We start from the raw sequence: 19219 nt of genomic DNA on the forward strand, positions 1-19219 counted from the left end.
ACCAGAAAAAGTTTTGAAACTGAATGGTCACATCTTGTGTGCTTGTATTTTTTTTCCTGCCAAAATTCAGTTTTTGGGTATAATTTCTGTACTAATTTTACTTATTTGAATTTGTGGGGATGATTAATATTATATTCATGTGGAAGCTCTAAACCTGTAAGGCTCATATAGTACCTGATAAGTAATCATATTTGATCTGGGGAAAAGGACAGTATCTCCAATTCCTTGGATGAAGAGCCCTTCACCTCAGACTGTGATATCTAACTCAGGGTTCCACCCTTTAATCCTTTCAGGGTTGGTGCCGTACTAGTACGGCTTGCATGCCAGGGTTGGTGCCATACTAGCACACATAAATTCTAGCACCTTCAAATCTAGCGAGAGAAAGCTGGTAGGCCTATATATGAAAGAATGGGTCTATGTGGTCAGTGTGTGCAGTATAAAAAAAAATCCTGCAGCACACAGTTGCATAATGAGAAAAAAAAAAACTCCGACCGTGTCTTTGGTTTAGAACAGTGACTTTGCAATGTATTTTCGTATGCTATTTATGGTTGTATTCTAGTTTTCCTGGTCTCATTTTATAGAATGGGAGACATGTTACAGAAACTGAGATGATTTTTATTGGTTGCACAATGAAAAGTACCTTGAAATTGAGCTCAAAGTAGCAGAAATGTTCGATTTTTGCCAAAGTTCAAAAGTAAATAAATCAAACCATGTTTCTAATACACGTCAACTGGTGAGTCTAATATTATTTCACAAGTGCGTGATATTTATACCATTTCTACACTAATGCAGTAGTCTACATAACAGTAAATCTTCTATTTTTTGAGAGAATAAAAATTCAAAGTGGAAAGCAAAAGAAATGTAACAGAGGCCTGGGGACATGACTAATGAACAGAGGAAATGTTATTTTAGTGCCAGGAATGTCTGTCTTGTTTATTCTGGACCTTATTTGGAAATTGGCATCTTTTGAAATTTGAGTGAAATTGGCAAAATTGCCAATTTCTGACCACTTTATTGGATAGTTGAAATCAGTAAATGGGTGGTTTCTTGCACTCATTTGATAGAAAAAATGGAGTTCTAACGAAATAGTTATGATTTTTGTTGACTGGTAAATTGGAATTGGCCGAAAATAGGGCTCAAAGTGGACGAAATTGCCGATGAGTAAACATCGTCGAGACCACTAACTTCGTGAGAGCATAATTCCGCAAGTTTTCCATCAAATTTCATACTTTTGGTGTCAGTATGATCAGGAAAAGATTATCATTTCATATGGAATTTTTTTTTTTTTTTTTTTGAAAAATTTCCGACCCTGAGAATAAGTTTAAGAGAGGGCCTGCCAACCCTGAAAGGGTTAACTTTCGAGTAACTATATGACCTCCATTGGGAGTCGTATAGTGTTTTTTGGAATGGGTAGCAGTTATGTTCAATCCAAGGAAAACGAGGTCAGGTACAATTCCTTGGATCAAGAGCCCCTTCCCAGGGTCACAGAACTTCATTTAAGAGATTAGGTTGAAGAATGCTTCCTGATATCCCTGTGGCTCATCAGGAAGTGTAATTGCTCTGTTATTGTATATTCAACTGATGCTGTCATTCTAAATTTTTATCTATCTTAACATTTTTAACTTTCACCAAAAGTGTTGTAACTCTGGATTATTCTGTACTTCCCTAACACTATAAAAGTGCTTTTTAACATCCCTACGACATTATTTGATTGCTCAGCTTTTTTTTTGTTCAGCCTTTGCCTTGACACTTTCATAGCAAATATTCTATTCTCATCCTCCCTGCCTATGCCCTGGATTACTTTGTATGTTGTGATTATGTCTCTTCTTTGTAAAGTCTTTTTCTCATTATATTTTAGGAACTACTAACCCCTTACATAAGGATCATAAAGCACTTTAGGAAATGGCAGGTAATCAGGGTTGATCCAAGGAAAGGAGGACAGCATGAATTTCTTGGATCAAGAGCATTTCACTAGCATCAATGTCCCCCCTTCACAATGGTTTTGTCATCAATTCCAGTACCAATCTATTGGTGAATCTTTGTACTTTCTTATTATTATTATCAAAGCAAAGGGTCATACAGCTATACTTTCTTGAGCCTTATGTACTTTGTTAATGTTACTGAGTGACAGTCTACTGAATCCATCTTTAGTGGAAATAAATGAGAAAATATGTCACTTTATGAAGGTTCTTGAGCTAATGTACACAAGTGAAAAGTTGACCACTATTTTGTCTGGCAACAATTGCTGTAAGTGTAGAAGTGGTAGGCCTACCAGTGGTCCCACATAAAGAGCTGTATGCTGGGATGTCATCCTGTAAATGACAGTTGAAATCATTGTAAATGTGGGACTATGTGCTTTGGTAACAATGACACATCATGATGTGCCCTGATTATCATAAAGATATGTTAAGCCATGAAAATTTCTGTATAACCTTGCCTTCTCCAATGTGGTGATTTTGTTTCACATTTAGTTTAAAATTGCTACATTATGAACTGATCATTACAAAAGGTTGCTGTATCAATCCACCTTTTCATTCATTTACAGGCATATGAAATATTTAGTTATGTTTATTTAGCAAGGCAAGCTTAAGCCAATCCCTAATTGTGTATGCAAGGTTTTGCCTAGGACCTCTTATAATAGAACCTGTTTGCATCAACCATATTATATAGAAATTTGGTTTAAAATTTATTTGTAACAGGACTCACGAAATCGTAATGACACGATTGCAAACAAACCATACCCCGGCCGGGATTGAACCCGGGCTGGAGTTTTGAGACTCTCTGACCACGGGTTCAATCCTGGCCGGGGTATGGTTTATTTGTAACAGATAAGTAGAATAGATAGGTAGATAGGTAGAAAGTTGAAAGTGAACATAGAAAAAGAGTACGGTGATGAGAGTATCAAATGATTTAGCTAAAGAAAAATTGGATATCAAATTGGGAAGGAGTAGTATGGAAGAAGTGAATGTTTTCAGATATTTGGGAGTTGTGTCAGCGGATGGATTTATGAAGGATGAGATTAATCATAGAATTGATGAAGGAAAAAAGGTGAGTGGTGCATTGAGGTATATGTGGAGGCAAAATGTGTGAAAGTATAGTACCAACACTCTTATATGGGTGTGAAGCTTGGGTTGTGAATGCAGCAGCGAGGAGACGGTTGGAGGCAGTGGAGATGTCCTGTCTAAGAGCAATGTGTGGCATAAAGATTATGCAGAAAATTAGGAGTGTGGAAATTAGGAGAAGGTGTGGAGTTAATTAAAGTATTAGTCAGAGGGCTGAAGAGGGTTTGTTGAGGTGGTTTGGTCATTTAGAAAGAATGGATCAAAGTAGAATGACATGGAGAGCGTATAAATCTGTAGGGGAAGGAAGGCAGGGTAAGGGTTGTCCTCGAAAAGGTTGGAGGGAGGGGGTAAAGGAGGTGTTGTGGGCGAGGGGTTTGGACTTACAGCAAGCGTGCGTGAGCGTGTTTGGAGACAAATGGTATTTGGGACCTGACGAGCTGTTGGAGTGTGAGCAGGGTAATATTTAGTGAAGGGATTCAGGGAAATCGGTTATTTTATATAACCGGACTTGAGTCCCGGAAATGGGAAGTACAATGCCTGCACTCTAAAGGAGGGGTTTGGGATATTGGCAGTTTGGAGGGATATATTGTGTATTTTTATATGTATATACTTCTAAACTGTTGTATTCTGGGCACCTCTCCAAAAACAGTGATTATGTATGAGTGAGGTAAAAGTGTTGAATGATGATGAAAGTATTTTCTTTTTTGGGAATTTTCTTTCTTTTTGGGTCACCCTGCCTCGGTGGGACATGGCCGACTTGTTGGGGGAAAAAAAAAAAAAAAAGTCAACTTTTGCTAAATGCAACTCACCATAGGAGAGAGGGAGAGAAAAAAAAAAGGGTTTGTCAGTCTCTCTTCTCATTCTAGCTACAAACCAGAATTTCACATTCTCTTGACCCTTGTGGGTTTACCACTTAGTTTTTTTTTTTTTCCCCAACAAGTCGGCCATCTCCCACCGAGGCAGGGTGAACCAAAGAGAAAGAAAATCCCCAAAAAGAAAATACTTTCATCATCATTCAACACTTTCACCTCACTCACACATAATCACTGTTTTTGCAGAGGTGCCCAGAATACAACAGCTTAGAAGTATATACGTATAAAAATACACAATTGTATTATTATTATTCACATTCTCTTTCTGTACTTTATGCAAATTTCCCATATGTCACCTACAAATTTTCTAAAATTTCTAGTGGTGCTACGCCCTTGTGGCTTAGCGCTTCTTTTTGATTATAATAATAATAATAATAGTGGTGCTACAGATAAGAATCAATGAGGAAAACAAAAACAAAAAAAAAAATATAATTTTATTTGTCAATTTGGCAGATTTGTAAACACAGTACATTGTGCATTTGCAATTATTCATAGACACATTTCTCAGACCTTTGCTAAGAAATAATATTTAAGCCTAATTTGTAAATCCTAAGATAAAATGACAAGGTAGTTTATTTATAAAAGAAAACATAACGTATATTATTTTGTAAAATATTTAGTCAAATCCAAAGACACATAATAATTCTACTTCAATGAGCTGGTAATTTTTTCTCCATAACACCCACAGTGAACTACAAAAGCACATGTATACACAGCCAAATTACAATTACCAGTAGTATTGTGGAGACTTGTGTTTGGTTTAGAAAAACATGTAAGCAGACACTAGGACATATTTATTAGAAAATGTTTTAGTCCTGGGACCTTGATCAAGGTCCCAGGACCAAAACATTTTCTAATAAATATGTTCTAGTGTTTGCTTACATGTTTTTCTAAGCCAACATGTCTGTATCTATTACCAAAGTTTATACCATCCTGCTAAGCTTGTTTTTAACACCAATGTTACCAATCCCCACCATGGCAGTGATATTTGCATTACACAAAGACAATTATGCATTCTAAGATCTTTAAAAATTATTTTTTGTAATACAAAGTTCATATAAAAGATAGCACCATGGTCTACACAGTATGTGACCATATATTGATAAAACCTAGTAAATATTTTTGTCTCATAATTTGTACAGATTTTTTGCTTAATAACTAGAAAAATTTATTAAATAACACTGTACAAGCTGTCAAAAAAAAATTTAATTTAAGAAAATTACAAAAAAATATATTATCAAAAATATTACATAATGGATATTAAAATATGAAGATCAAGACATACATTATGTAACTTTTTCTTAATCTGGTCTGTGTAATGAGCAGAAATGAAAGGCAGTACAACAAAATATAGCAGCTGCCTAGTTACGTTCTAGTATCATTATTGTATAAAAAAAAAAAAGGACTAAAAATCTAGAGATTTTACTCTAAATCTAGAGATTTTACTCTATTATCCAGCAATAACAGCTTGGTATTTTTTTTTAATACACTGGCTGTCTTTCACCAAGGCATGGTGTTTTTATCTACATAAATACAACATTCTACCTCGGTGGGAAACGGCCAGTGGTGTTAAAAAAAAAAAAAAAAAAAAAAAAACAGCACCATAAATATGATTTTTTATTTAATATTCATATAAACCTTGACTTTCATCCTAGCTTATCTAACCCATGAAGGCAACAGTGATACAGCCATAATCCAGTACAGTTCCCTAAATCAAACCTTGCTTAATTAACTTGAATATATTTTATATAATTTATTTTATATTAAGGTGCTAGCACACCTTAGCAACGTCTGCTTCAAATATATGTTTTCTACAAACTTTACATATCAATGTCTACAACATACATGTATTTGCTTTCCATTGGAAAATTCAGAGAAACATTTTTCTTTATTCTCTCCTTATTCCTGGCTAAAATGCCTTTGTGCATATTTAGGACAATGTGAAAAAAATTAATGATTAAACAGATCACTACAAATGCAAATAACAAAAATAATAAATATACATGAAGAATGAAGTATCTTATGTTGATATGCATTTAATATTGAATATAAATAAAAAGTTATACAGCGTCTCCTCACTTAACAATGGAGTTCCGTTTCTAAAACTACATCGATAAACGAATTCGTCACTAAGGAGCATGCTTTAATAGTACAGTGGACCCCCGCCTTACGATCAGCCTCCAATGCGACCAATTATGCAAGTGTATTTATGTAAGTGTTTTTGTACGTGTATTTTGGGGGTATGAAACAGACTAATCTAATTCACAATATTCCTTATGGGAACAAATTCGTTTGGTAAGGGCACCTGAACATACTTCTCTAGTGGATTTATGTCAACCATCTTTGATATTGTTTTAATGTCACATTTGCACCATTTATAACATTTTTGGTATACAGTGGACCTTCGACCAGCGATGCCATCGATTAACGATAAATCTGACTAGCGATACATTTTATCGCAAAAATTTTGCCTCGATTAGCGCTAAAAAACTCGACCAACACTATTCGTTCCGTCTGAGACGCGTCCACTTCTGGCCAGTGTTTACAAGCCAGCCAGCCACCGCGGTCGCTTCCAAGCATACAATCGGAACATTTCATATTATCACAGCCTTTTTAGTGATTGCACCTGCAAAATAAGTCACCATGGGCCCCAAGAAAGCTTCTAGTGCCAACCCTACAGCAAAAAGGGTGAGAATTACTATGGATATGAAGAAAGAGATCATTGCTAAGTATGAAAGTGGAGTGCGTGTCTCCGAGCTGGCCAGGCTGTACACAAAACCCCAATCAACCATCGCTACTATTGTGGCCAAGAAAACGGCAATCAAGGAAGCTGTTCTTGCCAAAGGTGCAACTATGTTTTCGAAACTGAGATCGCAAGTGATAGATGTTGAGAGACTGTTATTGGTATGGATAAATGAAAAACAGATAGCAGGAGATATCATCTCTCAAGCGATCATATGTGAAAAGGCTAGGAAGTTGCATGACGATATAATTAGAAAAATGCCAGCAACTAGTGGTGATGTGAGTGAATTTAAGGCCAGCAAAGGTTGGTTTGAGAGATTTAAGAATCGTAGTGGCATACATAGTGTGATAAGGCATGGTGAGGCTGCCAGTTTGGACCAAAAAGCAGCTGAAAAATATGTGCAGGAATTCAAGGAGTACATAGACAGTGAAGGACTGAAACCTGAACAAGTGTTTAATGGTGACACTGACAATGTTGTGAACCACTTTAGGAAAGTCATAAAGGAACGAGAGGTACAGGTAACTATGGACAGATATGTTGTGCGACAGAAGTCCAGTGACTCTGAAGCTGGTCCTAGTGGCATTAAAAGAACAAGGGAAGTAACCCCAGAAAAAGACTTGCTGCCTCAAGTGCTAATGGAAGGGGATTCCCCTTCTAAACACTAACACCTCTCCCCTCCTCCCATCCCATCAATCATCACCAGATCTTCAATAAAGGTAAGTGTCATGTAACTGTGCATGTAATCTTCAGTTTGTGTGTATTAAAATTAATATTTCATATGGTAAATTTTTTTTTTTTCAATACTTTTGGGTGTCTTGCACGGATTAATTTGATTTCCATTATTTCTTATGGGGAAAATTAACTTGACTAACGATGAGCTCTCAGGAACGGATTAATATCGCTGGTTGAGGGTCCACTGTATTTTTAAATGTTTATACAGTAGCGTACTGTATATTGTATCAAACAGAACAGAGGAAATCAGCTCTAATATACATTATTAAGGTATGCATACTGGTCAGAGAGCCCATTGTAAGTCCGTCTCATCGGTAAATGAGTACGTCGCTAAGTGAGGAGAGGCTGTGTACTGTAGTATAAATTTCTCATTAAAAAATCCTACTACAAAAGTATATCTGGCAAAGACATGGAGAATTCAAACCACTCTTTGAACCTCTGTTATATTTACTGTCAAGTCAAAGGACTGTTATGCTTTGCTTAGAGTTTCAATGTCTGGCATGTCTTTTACAACAAAGTCCAGTAACATCTGGCCAAATGCTTTACCTTGAGGATCAGAGCGAAGTGAAGCTACACCACCACCTCCAAGTGAATTTTCCAGAACAAAATTGAGGCCATGGATTCCATCAACTTCATACCTGTGTAAAGAAATTGCAAACGGACACTGTATTAGAAATTCACTTTTCCACTGTTAGTGCAGTATCCAGTTATACAGGCAGGCCGCTTTACAGCGCTTTGCCTTATGGCATTTTGCTAGTGCAGAGGTTTACAATTATACTCATTCTTCATTTATTGAGACTTCCTACAAAAAAATATATTTACCACTCACTATAAGCTAAGGACAAAAATATTTTAAGGTAAGTAATGTGTTATAAGTAGTAGGTTGGTAGACAGCAACCACCCAGGGAGGTACTACCGTCCTGCCAAGTGAGTGTAAAACGAAAGCCTGTAATTGTTTTACATGATGGTAGGATTGCTGGTGTCCTTTTTTCTGCCTCATAAACATGCAAAATTTTCAGGTAAGTCTTGCTACTTCTACTTACACTTAGGTCACACTACACATACATGTACAAGCATATATATACACACCCCTCTGGGTTTTCTTCTATTTTCTTTCTAGTTCTTGTTCTTGTTTATTTCCTCTTACCTCCATGGGGAAGCGGAACAGAATTCTTCCTCCGTAATCCATGCGTGTTGTAAGAGGCGACTAAAATGCCAGGAGCAAGGGGCTAGTAACCCCTTCTCCTGTTTATATTACTAAATGTAAAAGGAGAAACTTTCGTTTTTCCTTTTGGGCCACCCCGCCTCGGTGGGATACGGCCGGTGTGTTGAAAGAAGAAGTAATGTGTGTACTGTATATGCATTTTTAGGCCTAATATGTGATAGTGTAAGCATGTTATCAGTTTTTTTCTCTATTTGAAAGAGAAAAAAAGGCTGTTTCACTTTACAGCAGTAGCCCAGTACCTAACCTGCTGTATAAGTAGGGCCCTCCTGTATACAGTATACCATGCTGTTACTATTCAAGATCAATTATCTTGCAAAAATCTCTCTAAAGGAAAACTAGTGTTTCAAATATTAATTACAATCAGCACAGCTTAAATACTGGCAATACAACAACAAAGTAAATAATAAATACAAGTCGCTTTTAATTAACTGAACTAAATTACATGTATATTTTGTAGGAACCTGCAGACAGAATTAATGGACTGTACTAATAACCATTCTCTGTCTATAGTTAATTTGGTTATGACAAGGATTTATTTAAATTATGTTTTGCATAGGTTCTTCAACAGTTCAGATAGAATTTGTTCCAAGTTAATCATAATTTCTGTAATGAACATTAATGTACATATGCATACACATTAACGTACATATGCAGGTAGTAGGTTGGTAGACAGCAACCACCCAGGGAGGTACTACTGTCCTGCCAAGTGAATGTAAAACAAAAGCCTGTAATTGTTTTACATGATGGTAGGATTGCTGGTGTCTTTTGTCTGTCTCATAAATATGCAAGATTACAGGTATGTCTTGCTACTTCTACTTACACTTAGGTCACACTACACATACATGTACACGTTTATTTATACACACTCATCTGAGTTTTCTTTGATTTTATCTTAATAGTTCTTGGTCTTATTACTTTTCCTTTTATATCCATGGGGAAGTGGAATAAGAATCTTTCCTCCGTAAGCCATGCGTGTTGTAAAAGTCAACTAAAATGCCGGGAACAATGGGCTAGTAACCCCTTTTCCTGTAAAGATTACTAAAAAGAATAAGAAGAAAATTGTCAAAGTGGGAAGTCTGAATGTGCGTGGATGTTGTGCAAATGATAAGAAAGAGATGATTGTGGATGTTATGAATGAGAAGAAGCTGGATGTCCTGGCTTTAAGTGAAACAAAGCTGAAGGGGGTGGGAGAGTTTCAATGGAGAGGAATAAATGGGATTAGGTCAGGGGTTTCAAAAAGAGTTAGAGCTAAAGAAGGAGTAGCAATAATGTTGAACGATAAGCTATGGCAGGAAAAGAGGGACTATAAATGTATTAATTCAAGGATTATGTGGAATAAAATAAAGATTGGATGTGAAAAGTGGGTTATAGTAAGCATGTATGCACCTGAAGAAGAAAGAAGTGTAGAGGAGAGAGAGAGAGATTTTGGGAAATGTTGAATGAATGCGTGGGGAGTTTTGAATCAAGTGTGAGAGTAATGGTGGTTGGGGATTTCAATGCTAAAGTGGGTAAAAATGTTATGGAGGGAGTAGTAGGTAAATTTGGGGTGCCAGGGGTTAATGTAAATGGGGAGCCTTTAATTGAGCTATGTGTAGAAAGAGATTTGGAAATAAGTAATACATATTTTATGAAAAAGAGGATAAATAAATATACAAGGTATGATGTAGCACGTAATGAAAGTAGTTTGTTAGATTATGTATTGGTGGATAAAAGGTTGATGGGTAGGCTCCAGGATGTACATGTTTATAGAGGGGCAACTGATATATCGGATCATTATCTAGTTGTAGCTACAGTTAGAGTAAGAGGTAGATGGGACAATAGGAAAATGGCAACAACAAGTAAAAGGGAGGTGAAAATGTATAAACTAAGGGAGGAGGAAGTTCGGGGGAGATATAAGCGACTGTTAGCAGAAAGGTGGGCTAGTGCAAAGATGAGTAATGGGGGGGTTGAAGAGGGTTGGAATAGTTTTAAAAATGCAGTATTAGAATGTGGGACAGAAGTTTGTGGTTATAGGAGGGTGGGGGGCAAGTGGAAAGAGGAGTGATTGGTGGAATGATGAAGTAAAGGGTGTGATAAAAGAGAAAAAGTTAGCTTATGAGAGGTTTTTACAAAGCAGAAGTGTTATAAGAAGAGCAGAGTATATGGAGAGTAAAAGAAAGGTGAAGAGAGTGGTGAGAGAGTGCAAAAGGAGAGCAGATGATAGAGTGGGAGAGGCACTGTCAAGAAATTTTAATGAAAATAAGAAAAAATTTTGGAGTGAGTTAAACAAGTTAAGAAAGCCTAGGGAAAGTATGGATTTGTCAGTTAAAAACAGAGTAGGGGAGTTAGTAGATGGGGAGAGGGAGGTATTAGGTAGATGGCGAGAATATTTTGAGGAACTTTTAAATGTTGAGGAAGAAAGGGAGGCGGTAATTTCATGCACTGGTCAGGGAGATATACCATCTCTTAGGAGTGAAGAGGAGCAGAATGTAAGTGTGGGGGAGGTACGCGAGGCATTACATAGAATGAAAGGGGGTAAAGCAGCTGGAACTGATGGGATCATGACAGAAATGTTAAAAGTAGGGGGGATATAGTGTTGGAGTGGTTGGTACTTTTGTTTAATAAATGTATGAAAGAGGGGAAGGTACCTAGGGATTAGCGGAGAACATGTATAGTCCGTTTATATAAAGGGAAAGGGGACAAAAGAGATTGTAAAAATCATAGAGGAATAAGTTTATTGAGTATACCACGAAAAGTGTACGGTAGGGTTATAATTGAAAGAATTAGAGGTAAGACAGAATGTAGGATTGCGGATGAGCAAGGAGGTTTCAGAGTGCGTAGGGGATGTGTAGATCAAGTGTTTACATTGAAGCATATATGTGAACAGTATTTAGATAAAGGTAGGGAAGTTTCTATTGCATTTATGGATTTAGAAAAGGCATATGATAGAGTGGATAGGGGAGCAATGTGGCAGATGTTGCAAGTATATGGAATAGGTGGTAAGTTACTAAATGCTGTAAAGAGTTTTTATGAGGATAGTGAGGCTCAGGTTAGGGTGTGTAGAAGAGAGGGAGACTACTTCCCGGTAAAAGTAGGTCTTAGACAGGGATGTGTAATGTCACCATGGTTGTTTAATATATTTATAGATGGGGTTGTAAAAGAAGTAAATGCTAGGGTGTTCGGGAGAGGGGTGGGATTAAATTATGGGGAATCAAATTCAAAATGGGAATTAACACAGTTACTTTTTGCTGATGATACTGTGCTTATGGGAGATTCTAAAGAAAAATTGCAAAGGTTAGTGGATGAGTTTGGGAATGTGTGTAAAGGTAGAAAGTTGAAAGTGAACATAGAAAAGAGTAAGGTGATGAGGGTATCAAATGATTTAGATAAAGAAAAATTGGATATCAAATTGGGGAGGAGGAGTATGGAAGTGAATGTTTTCAGATACTTGGGAGTTGACGTGTCGGCGGATGGATTTATGAAGGATGAGGTTAATCATAGAATTGATGAGGGAAAAAAGGCGAGTGGTGCATTGAGGTATATTTGGAGTCAAAAAACGTTATCTATGGAGGCAAAGAAGGGAATGTATGAAAGTATAGTAGTACCAACACTCTTATATGGGTGTGAAGCTTGGGTGGTAAATGCAGCAGCAAGGAGATGGTTGGAGGCAGTGGAGATGTCCTGTCTAAGGGCAATGTGTGGTGCAAATATTATGCAGAAAATTTGGAGTGTGGAAATTAGGAAAAGGTGTGGAGTTAATAAAAGTATTAGTCAGAGGGCAGAAGAGGGGTTGTTGAGGTGGTTTGGTCATTTAGAGAGAATGGATCAAAGTAGAATGACATGGAAAGCATATAAATCTATAGGGGAAGGAAGGCGAGGTAGGGGTCGTCCTCAAAAGGGTTGGAGAGAGGGGGTAAAGGAGGTTTTGTGGGCAAGGGGCTTGGACTTCCAGCAAGCGTGCGTGAGTGTGTTAGATGGGAGTGAATGGAGATGAATGGTACTTGGGACCTGACGATCTGTTGGAGTGTGAGCAGGGTAATATTTAGTGAAGGGATTCAGGGAAACCCGTTATTTTCATATAGTCAGACTTGAGTCCTGGAAATGGGAAGTACAATGCCTGCACTTTAAAGGAGGGGTTTGGGATATTGGCAGTTTGGAGGGATATGTTGTGTATTTTTATACGTATATGCTTCTAAACTGTTGTATTCTGAGCACCTCTGCAAAAACAGTGATTATATGTGAGTGTGGTGAAAGTGTTGAATGATGATGAAAGCATTTTCTTTTGGGGGATTTTCTTTCTTTTTTGGGTCACCCTGCCTCGGTGGGAGACGGCCGACATGTTGAAAAAAAAAAAAAAATGCATACACATCTAGGTAGTAGGTTGGTAGACAGCAACCACCCAGGGAGGTACTACCGTCCTGCCAAGTGAGTGTAAAACTGAAGCCTGTAATTGTTTTACACGATGGTAGGATTGCTGGTGTCTTTTTTCTGTCTCATAAACATGCAAGATTTCAGGTATGTCTTGCTACTTCTACTTACACTTAGGTCACACTACACATACATGTACAAGCATATATATACACTCCCCTTTGGGTTTTCTTCTATTTTCTTTCTAGTTCTTGTTCTTGTTTATTTCCTCTTACCTCCATGGGGAAGTGGAATAGAATTCTTCCTCCGTAAGCCATGCGTGTTGTAAGAGGCGACTAAAATGCCGCGAGCAAGGGGCTAGTAACCCCTTCTCCTGTATATATTACTAAATGTAAAAGGAGAAACTTTCGTTTTTCCTTTTGGGCCACCCCGCCTCGGTGGGATACGGCCGGTGTGTTGAAAGAAAGAAAGAATAAACATGCAAGATTTCAGGTACATCTTGCTACTTCTACTTACACTTAGGTCACCTACACATACATGTACAAGCATATATGTACATACCCCTCTGGGTTTTCTTCTATTTTCTTTCTAGTTCTTGTTCTTGTTTATTTCCTCTTATCTCCATGGGGAAGTGGAACAGAATTCTTCCTCCGTAAGCCATGCGTGTCGTAAGATGCGACTAAAATGCCAGGAGCAAGGAGCTAGTACTCCTCCTCCTGTATATATTACTAAATTTGAAAGGAGAAACTTTCATTTTTCCTTTTGGGCCACCCCACCTCGGTGGGATATGGCTGGTACATTGAAAGAAGAAGATGCATACGTATACAGTATATTTATAACAATGGCAAAAGAGTAAAGACAGAATGCTGTCCTTGCCATACCTCCTCTCACGTGTGCAAATCATCAAAGGTACACAAGGAATAAGGGATTTTTTTTTAAATTTAATTCTGTTCATCAGTATGCTATTCTCATAGATTCAAATTTGAAAGAATTCCTTTATTCTTTCTATACCTTTGATGATTTGCACCCATGAGGGGGTATAACATAGACAGCATCAAAGATGAGAAGAGAAACTACACTTTAAAACTGTTTTCCTCGAGGAATAATTTACTAGATGAGGTATCGTCATATAGAATCCTCTCTGCACGTTTCAACCAATTTATAATATTAAGGGACTTTCTGAATGAGCATGTTAAAACTTGCTAAGGCTATCAAATGAAATTTGAATCAACATTTTGTAAAGCAGTTCTCACTTGTTGAATTTAGTTACAAGAATTTATCCCCTCAAAGGAGGTTCCTTGACACTGGTGAGGGGCTGTAGCATTGTATAGCCCTTGTGGTTTAGTGCTTCTTTTTGATTATAATAATAATAATGGTGAGGGGCTCTTGATCTAGGGAATTGGATCTGTGCTTCAGTTCCATGAATGCCTTCCATACCCCCCCCCCCCTCTCAGGTGCTGTATAATTCTATGGGTTTGTGCTCCCCCATGATTATAATACAAGAATTTATAACGAAAAGTTAAAATTATCCATCACAATACTGAGTAATTAAATGTTTGAAATAATAATGGAGAAACTGAATGTGTAGTATACCACCAAATGGTGATCTACTGTTATACAGTATAACCAAAGCTAAGGATAATCAGTACGAGAAAATATTATACCTTACTTATGAGTAACTAAAGCCAACTAGCCTTTAATCCTGAAGATTTCCCTTCAATATTATTCTGTTTCTTAACAAGTACTCAGATCACACCCACATTTGAGATAAAATATCAACCAAAATAATAAAAATACTGCCCACTAATTTTTTTTTATGGTACAGCACTCTGTATTACTAATACCTTTTAACACACTCCACAGGGTTGACATCAGCTGGAAACACATGAGTGAAATAATCAGCCACAGACTGAGATGTAAGAGCTTGTTTCAGGTAAGGGTAAAATGCAGGATGACGGGCAATCACTCCAATATTAGAAGAGTTAGCCTTGTCTCCACTTCGAGTGATAGCTAGTTCTTCTAGGCGATAACTTAAGAGAAAAATTAACATTATATTACTTTAGCACACAACTACAGCTTGCAGTTCTTTATACATCAGTAATTTACATAAAGAATTAGGTCACCCTGCCTTGATGGGATACGACAGGTTTGTTGAAAAAATAAAATACATAAATACATTTAATAAATGAATTCAACTCAGCCCAATAAAAGAATAATGGTAATCTTTTCCTTGTTCAATTTTTACGTTTGTGAAGGGGTGAAAAAATCCATATGCTCTGGCCTGTTTTGCAACAAAGTAATAATTACGTATTATACAAGGGCTTTGTTTTGTAAGGTTTTTCAAATTAAAATAAAAACATACCTTTTTGAACCTGTGATCAAGCCTGACACATGGGAAACAGGCTGGTCAGCATAGTCATAGGTGGCTGAGGGGACCCAATACTCTGATAACTCGGAATGTACTTTATCTTTTCCATCCATGCTGATATTTATCTATAAGGAATTAAAACTTATGAGAAATTATACTGTGCATTTCAGTACTATATACAGCCTCTCCTCACTTAACGACGGAGTTCTGTTCCTAAGACCACGTCGTTAAACGAATTCATTGCTAAGTGAGGAGCATACTAGTATAATGGTAGTGAGTTTGTGTCAACCATCTTTGATATTGTTTTAATGTCACCTCTGTACCATTTATAACATTTCTGGTATATTTTTAAATGTTTATCCAGTAGTGTACTGTATACTGAAATAAACAGAATAGAGGAAATCAGCACTAATATACATTATTTATGTATAAATACTGGTCAGAGAGCTCGTTGTAAGTCCAAGGCACTGGTAAACGAGTACGTCGTTAAGTGAGAAGAGGCTATACTACACTGAATGCTGAGGCATTAAAAGTATGGTAGGCACTGTACCACTATCATACAGTATCACTTATTATCAACAAGTTAACAATGATATGAGGATAAAAAGAGTAAAGGTGCCAGGATTGTCCCTTGGTGATACTGAACTTTTTAATTTTCCTGAGGTAGTAGTGTTTTGTTGACAACTACTCTTCATGATCCATTTGTCAGAAATTTGAATATCCATTATCCTACTTCCATTTTATGCCTACTGACTTTTTTATGGACTATTACTCTATGGATACATTTGTTAGATGCTTTTGCAAAATTTGTGTAGATTACAAGTGTTTTGGTTTTCTTTCAAGGCCTCTGTAAATTTGTCATAGTAATCTAACATGAAAGCTCTTCCTGTTCTAAGCCACACTGAATAAAATTGTGTAACTCATGTTTCTTCATAAAGTCAGTAATTTGATACCTCATCTCCCTTTCAGTAATGTACATGCATGATGTCAGTGCTACTAGTCTGTAGTTTTTGCTACTGCTTTGCTTTCCCTTAGGGGAGAAGAACTATCTCTGCACTTTTTAAGGCCTTTGGGATTTCCCTTGAATCTAAGCTTCTTCAAAGAACACTGAGGATTCTTGATAATGGCACTTTTATATTTTCATATAAAAAATACATTCTAGGAATCAGTCCTAAGTGCTGTATGCATGAACATGTCTATCTCCCTTTCAAAACCTGAAGGATTTGTGTTATTGTCAGAAATATAATTTGTAAGATGATGAGAATGTACAAAAACCTTTCTGGATCTTCAACTCTCATGGCATTAACAGGATCACTCAACACTGATTCATACTGTTCGTTCAAGATTTCATTCTTTACATTGTTGTCATCTGTGTATGTATCTCCTTTGAGTAAAGGGCCAATACTAGAATTGTCTTTCACTAGGATCTTTCATATGTAAAAAAAATATTTTGGGTTTTCCCAAATTTTTTTTTTTATGTGCTTTTGTCTGGCATGAATGTTTAGCTCCTTTTGTATATCAATTCATTTCTTCCTGAAATGTAGTCATGACTTCAATAACTGTAGTGTACATTAGCATTTTATATTAAGAAGTAATTTTCTTGGTAAAATAATATACTGTATTACCTTGCATTCATTCTTTATTATCAAGAATGAGTGAAGATGCAACAATGGGGATGGTTTGGGTCGGCCACCTACAATAGATGTTAATCCTGGGGCCATGCCAGTGCCAGCAGCTGCAATTTCTAGGGAGACAAGTTCCAAGGCTTTTCTGTCAGCATGGTGAACTGATATCCAAATTACTCCTTCTCGAGGACCATCATCAGAACTGTGGGAACTTTGATCTGTCATTCATCTGGACACTTACAACAAGCTGGTACAAAATGAAAAAAGCAACAATGAAATAGTAGTGCATCTAAATGCCTAGAAAGAATATCATAAATAATAAATTATGATGTCAGATAATAACTTTGTAAAACTTTTTTTTTTTTTAATTCTACCTTTGCCACTGTCAGTAAAGAAACTAGGTCATGGCACTACATGGAGTTTAAAATATGACAAGTTTTTTTTTTTTTTGTTTTTGTTAACAATTTGGCCATCTCCCACCGAGGCAGGGTGACCCAAAAAGAAAGAAAAACCCCAAAAAGAAAATACTTTCAACATTATTCAACACTTTCACCTCACTAACACAATCACTGTTTTTGCAGAGGTGCTCACAATACAACAGTTTAGAAGTATATACATATAAAGATAAACAACATATCCCTCCAAACTGTCAATATCCCAAACCCCTCCTTTAAAGTGCAGGCATTGTACTTCCCATTTCCAGTACTCAAGTCCAGCTATATAAAAATAACTGGTTTTCCTGAATCCCGTCACTAAATATTACCCTGCTCACACTCCAACACCTCGTCAGGTCCCAAATACCATTCGTCTCCATTCACTCCTATCTAACACGCTCACGCACGCTTGCTGGAAGTCCAAGCCCCTCACCCACAAAACCTCCTTTACCCCCTCCCTCCAACCTTTTCGAGGACGACCCCTACCCTGCCTTCCTTCCCTACAGATTTATACGCTCTCCATGTCATTCTACCTTGATCCATTCTCTCTAAATGACCAAACCACCTCAACAACCCCTCTTCAGCCCTCTGGCTAATACTCTTATTAACTCCACACCTTCTCCGAATTTCCGCACTCCGAATTTTCTGCATAATATTTAAACCACACATTGCCTTTAGTGTGTGAGGGGCTTGGACTTCCAGCAGGCATGCGTGAGGGTGTTTGATAGGAGTGAATGGAGACAAATGGTTTTTAATACTTGACGTGCTGTTGGAGTGTGAGCAAAGTAACATTTATGAAGGGGTTCAGGGAAACCGGCAGGCCGGACTTGAGTCCTGGAGATGGGAAGTACAGTGCCTGCACTCTGAAGGAGGGGTGTTAATGTTGCAGTTTAAAAACTGTAGTGTAAAGCACCCTTCTGGCAAGACAGTGATGGAGTGAATGATGGTGAAAGTTTTTCTTTTTTGGGCCACCCTGCTTTGGTGGGAATCAGCCAGTGTGATAATAAAAATAATAATAAAATAATTGCCCTTAGACAGGACATCTCCACTGCCTCCAACCACCTCCTCGCTGCAGCTTTTACAACCCAAGCTTCACACCCATATAAGAGTGTTGGTACATACATTATACTTTCATACATTCCCTTTTTTGCCTCCATAGATAATGTTTTTTGTCTCCACATTTACCTCAATGCACCACTCACTTTTTTTCCTTCATCAATTCTATGATTAACCTCATCCTTCATAAATCCATCTGCTGACACGTTAACTCCCAAATATCTGAAAACATTCACTTCTTCCATACTCCTCCTCCCTAATTTGATATCCAATTTTTCTTTAAATCATTTGATACCCTCATCACATTACTCTTTTCTATGTTCACTTTCAACTTTCTACCTTTACACACACTCCCAAACTCATCCACTAACCTTTGCAATTTTTCTTTAGAATCTCCCATAAGCACAGTATCATCAGCAAAAAGTAACTGTGTCAATTCCCATTTTGTATTTGATTCCCCATAACTTAATCCCACCCCTCTCCCAAACACCCTAGCATTTACTTCTTTTACAACCCCATCTATAAATATACAGTGGACCCTCAACCAGCAATGGCATCGATTAACGATAAATCTGACTAGCGATACATTTTAACACAAAAATTTTGCCTCGTCTAGCGCTTAAAAACCCGACCAGCGCTATTCATTCCGTACGAGACGCGTCCACTTTGGCCTGAGCACGCCTCACTTGTCCCGTGGGTGCCAGTGTTTACAAGCCAGCCACTGCGGTCGCTTCCAAACATACAACTGGAACATT

General features: G+C 37.4%; 1 protein-coding gene across 1 annotated transcript in view; it reads right to left on the minus strand.

Moving 5' to 3' along the window:
- Window positions 1-7656: 7656 nt before the first annotated feature.
- LOC128688715 (uncharacterized) overlaps window positions 7657-19219 on the minus strand; it is a 95069-nt gene continuing 83506 nt past the window's right edge. The window contains exons 9-12 of the mRNA XM_053776707.2: window positions 16975-17176; window positions 15344-15474; window positions 14826-15011; window positions 7657-8047 (exon numbers count right to left, since the gene is read on the minus strand). Coding sequence (XP_053632682.1) covers window positions 7879-8047; window positions 14826-15011; window positions 15344-15474; window positions 16975-17176 — 688 coding nt within the window. The 3' untranslated portion in view covers window positions 7657-7878. The remainder of the gene's footprint in view (window positions 8048-14825; window positions 15012-15343; window positions 15475-16974; window positions 17177-19219) is intronic.

Source organism: Cherax quadricarinatus, chromosome 13, assembly GCF_038502225.1.
Source record: "Cherax quadricarinatus isolate ZL_2023a chromosome 13, ASM3850222v1, whole genome shotgun sequence".
NCBI classification, from domain to species: Eukaryota; Metazoa; Arthropoda; class Malacostraca; order Decapoda; family Parastacidae; genus Cherax; species Cherax quadricarinatus.